This window comes from Papaver somniferum, chromosome 3, assembly GCF_003573695.1.
Source record: "Papaver somniferum cultivar HN1 chromosome 3, ASM357369v1, whole genome shotgun sequence".
Taxonomy (NCBI): domain Eukaryota; kingdom Viridiplantae; phylum Streptophyta; class Magnoliopsida; order Ranunculales; family Papaveraceae; genus Papaver; species Papaver somniferum.
In genome coordinates, this window is record NC_039360.1 from 10,128,926 (window position 1) to 10,133,296 (window position 4,371).

The 4,371-nt window shown below is 36.7% G+C and overlaps 1 protein-coding gene across 1 annotated transcript; it reads right to left on the minus strand.

Moving 5' to 3' along the window:
- Positions 1–652: 652 nt before the first annotated feature.
- LOC113355290 (heavy metal-associated isoprenylated plant protein 33-like) lies at positions 653–3,638 on the minus strand. The gene is made up of 3 exons (XM_026598114.1): positions 3,157–3,638; positions 2,950–3,025; positions 653–2,793 (listed from the first exon to the last, which is right to left on the minus strand). The coding sequence occupies exons 1-3, from the start codon at positions 3,184–3,186 to the stop codon at positions 1,070–1,072; spliced, it is 1,830 nt and encodes a 609-aa protein (XP_026453899.1). The 5' UTR covers positions 3,187–3,638; the 3' UTR covers positions 653–1,069.
- Positions 3,639–4,371: the final 733 nt, after the last annotated feature.

Below are 4,371 nucleotides of genomic sequence, written 5' to 3' on the forward strand. Positions count from 1 at the left end.
TGACCGAAGAAAAACTCAAAAAGATATCAGAAATTTCGTTAGGAACATGACTTGATTTAAGCTGTGAATATCACTAATATCAGACCGACAAACTTAGTTTAGATCATCAAATAGTCCTTTTTAGCCCTTAGTTTATCAGTTAGTCCCTTTTTGCGATAATGGTAAGGGTTTCAACGGATATACGATTAATCTCAGATATCTGTCTGCTTTCACATGCAAAATATCAAATATTATCTAAGAGTACAGAATTCTGATATCTGTTTCCATTCGCATTGAAAATATTAAATATTGTCCCAAAAATACAAATTTAATTCGGATTGAAAGAGTAGTACTTATGCCGATCGAAGAAAAACCCAAAAAGATACATAAAATTTCACTACTTGATTTAAACGGTGAATGTCACTGTTCAGATTTTCAACTTCACTACATGATGTAAACTGTGAATGTCACTGTTCAATACTTCTAGATTTTCAAATAAATGGTAAATCGTTCAATACTTCTAGATTTTCAAATAAATGGTAAATCGTTCAATACTTCTAGATTTTCAAATGAATCGTAAGATTTACCGCAAGAATTCCGTATGTTGATTAAGAATTACTGTTCCACTAAAGAGATTAACACAGGAAAAGTAAAATAAATGAAGACACAAAGATTTAAAGTCTGAATGCAGAGGCATGTTTGTGGCCTCAATCATTTGTTTCTCTTATTAGTTTTTCCAACATATAAACACATATTTAACAACATTACTAAAAAGAACTCTCTTTTCTCTCTTACACTTCTCTTACACCTCTCATTTCTCTGTTTAACTTGCATCTTATAGAGTGTCATAAGAGCTACTACTACAACCTAAAACTTTTTGATTTATATATAGTAATCTATAAATTACTTATTAAATCCCTAATTAACATAGATAGATTTATATAAACCCTAAGAACAAGAAAAATTGAACATCAACTCCAACTTTCATGTATAATTAGCAAAACAGTCTTGATCGAACGCTCACCGACACCATCCATGATCCATCACTGATGCAAAGCAGAAGGTTTAGTGACTTTCCAGCTTCAAAAATTTACATCACATTGCAACTACTGGTGTTTTCGTCACTGAAGTAATGCGTGTATGGATCGCTCATCGGTGGCTGCATTTGGATCGGCGGTGCCATGTAATTCACAGCTGGTGGTTGTCGCGCGTACATCATTGGATGGAAACCTTCAGGATTGTTATTACCCATGTTAGCAGCAGCTGCTGCACGCTGTTGCTGTTGTTGCATTTGTTGCTGCTGCATCATCATAGCAGCTATGTATTGCTGCTGCTGCTGCTGCTGTTGTTGAAGTTGTGGGTTTACTCCTCCCATGCCTTCAGGTCTTGGGCCTCCTTGGAAATATCCTGGTGGTGGTCCTCCGCCGCCATTCATGGCGGATGCTGGTAGACCTTGAACAGCAGCAGGGATGTTGCCCATCTGACCTCCCATGCCCATTGGCATATTATTACCCATCTGACCACTCATCTGCATGTTCCCTTTTTGACCCATCGGAAAATTCCCCATCGGACCACCTCCATTTCCATTTCCACCACCACCAGCACCACCACGACCTTGTGCCATATTAATTTCATGAAAATCACCCGGAAGCATATTGTCCATTTTGCCGCCACCTTTCTTTCCACCATTGTTGACATTGTTTGGCATGCCTTTATTGTTCCCACCTCCACCATTCATAACATTTTTTAAATCTTGTGAATTTCCACCTTTGCTGCCATTTTTACCACCACCACCAGCTTGATTTGGATTTCCTCCACCACCACCTCCTTTTTTACCTCCATTTTTGCCATCATTATTTCCAGGATTACCCTTCATTTGTACCGGCACAGGGCCATTACCACCACCTCCTTTCTTGCCACCATTTCCAGCACCACCATTATTTGCAGCAGGATTTCCACCACCTCCACCAACTTTGTTATTCATCATCTGAGGATGCTGCTGACCATTACCCATCATCATACCCGGAGGCATCATACCCGGAGGCATACCTTTAGGCATCATACCTGGAGGCATACCATTTGACATCATCATTCCTGGAGGCATACCACCGCCTGGTCCTCCTTTAGGCATCATCATCCCATTTGGAGGCATACCACCACCCCCTGGTCCTCCTTTAGGCATCATCATCCCATTTGGTGGCATACCACCACCACCTGCTTTATTCAACATCATCTGAGGTCCTCCTCCTCCACCACCAATAGGTTTCATCTTATTGATAGGATGATTTGGATCATCAAAATCATCATCAAACTCATCATCATCGAAATCGTCATCATCAAATTCATCATCTTCATCGTCAAATTCATCATCATCATCATCATCAAACTCATCTTCATCGTCAAACTTCACTGATTTTGGATCTTTCAAATTTGGTAATTTAAGATCTTTAAACCCTTTCATCTGTGCTAATTGCTGCATCATCTGCTGCTGTTGCAATTGATGTTGCTGCTGTGGATTTGGTGGAGGTCCTCCTTTCTGTTGCTGCTGCTGTTGTTGTTGTTGTGGAGGTCCTCCTTTTTGTTGTTGTTGTTGGTCTTTACCACCTTTACCACCACTCTCAATTTTAATGTTCTTGAACTGTGCATTGAGCTGATTTTGATTCTGATTATTGTTGGGTTGTTGTGGTTTTTGAGAACCCCAAAGCTCTGCATGTTTACCAGCTTTGACAAGCTTCTTAATCAGAGCATTTGGGTCAACATTACCAGAAACTGTCACCTTCCCTTGTTCTGAATCTATGCTTGTTTTATATACTCCTGCAACCAAAACAAGAAGACATTTCTATAAGAACAATAATCATATCTTCTTTACACAAGTTGAGAACAGAAATGAAATGAATCAAATTGATTAGTGAAGCTGAAAAATGAGTAAGAATTTGTATGAAATGAAATGAAATGAAATGAAATTACTACCTTCAATTTTCTGCAATAATTTCTTCACTTTTTGTTTACATCCATCACAGTGTATATTCACTTTCAGAACACAAGTCTGCAGAATTAATAAAGAACAGAGTAAACAACCAAAAACATTGAAACTAAAATGAAACAATAAAAGCTGAGATTTTTAGAAGATCTTGAGTTAAAAACAAGCAAAGGGTTTAATTAAAAAGGAGATTGTACCTGGATCTTCAAGAACTCTTCTTTACTCATAATTTCCTCTTTCAGTTATGAATAACAACAATCAGAATAATTATCCAGGTAGTAGTAAGTAGTACAATAATTTCACAAATAACAACAATGGGGGTGAAATTAATTGATCAGAGATCCCAAATGAATTGAATTCAACAAGAAAAAATTCCAAAAAAGAAAGAAGCAGAAGTTCTTTGTTTTATGATAGGAAAAAGAACAAATGAGGTTGGTTTTTTTTTCTGCAAACAAAGGAAGAACAGGAGAGTTTCCTACAAAGCTCAGAGTGTTTTTAATGGAGAGAGAGAGAGAGAGAGAGAGAGAGAGAGGTGGGTAGCAGTGAGTAATGAAGGAGAAGGAGAAGGAGAAGAAGAAGAAGAGAGACTGGGACTGTAACTTCCCTTTCACCCTCTGTTTCCTCTATTTCAGGGTTGTATTTTTGAAGACACACAGAGAGAGGAGATATGAGTTGAGTTTCCTTTCTTTCTTTTTTCACCTTAATTTATTGGCGTTATGTTTTGTGACCGTACTTTTTTTTCTTTGATCGGCTTGGCTTGGCTTATGGCTTGGATTTTTTCTTTTCTTCTATTCTACTGCATCAAACTTTATTATTACTCTGTGCATTTGGTTTTACTGAATCTTTCTTTAGAATTTACCAAAAATTAAATGGTAAACACGAAATGTGTGAATGAACCTTATGTTATGTCAGATGGATAGTCAGGTAAGTAAGTCAGGGAAGTAAAGCCAACCTAAATTATTATAGGAGGAAGCCTTCACAATTATTGCTTCTTTGTTTCTTTACATCTTTGGATTAATGTGCCCTAACTAATTTTTACTTACAAGCTAATTATTCCTTTTTCTTGTTTGACAACATTTTATATGTTTAACCATAAAAAATTCTAATTACCGCCCGATACTCTAAATAGTAATAAAAAAAAGTAATCCAAGGTTATTGTAGCGAATTTTCTGATACGAATTGATGTGTGTTTTCTAAAGTATGTCCAAATGATAGTTACAATTTTGTCTTTCAAAAAGTGGATTTAATTTCTAAATGTTAGACAAAAAAGTAATACACGGGGTGATGAGACTCGTCGATTACAAGTGACGGATTGAGTTCAAATAGAATATAATTATTGACTTCCCTTGAATTTTAAAATTATCGATCATATTTTGTACTGACGTTGTAATTTTGAAAATATTGAAACCAAT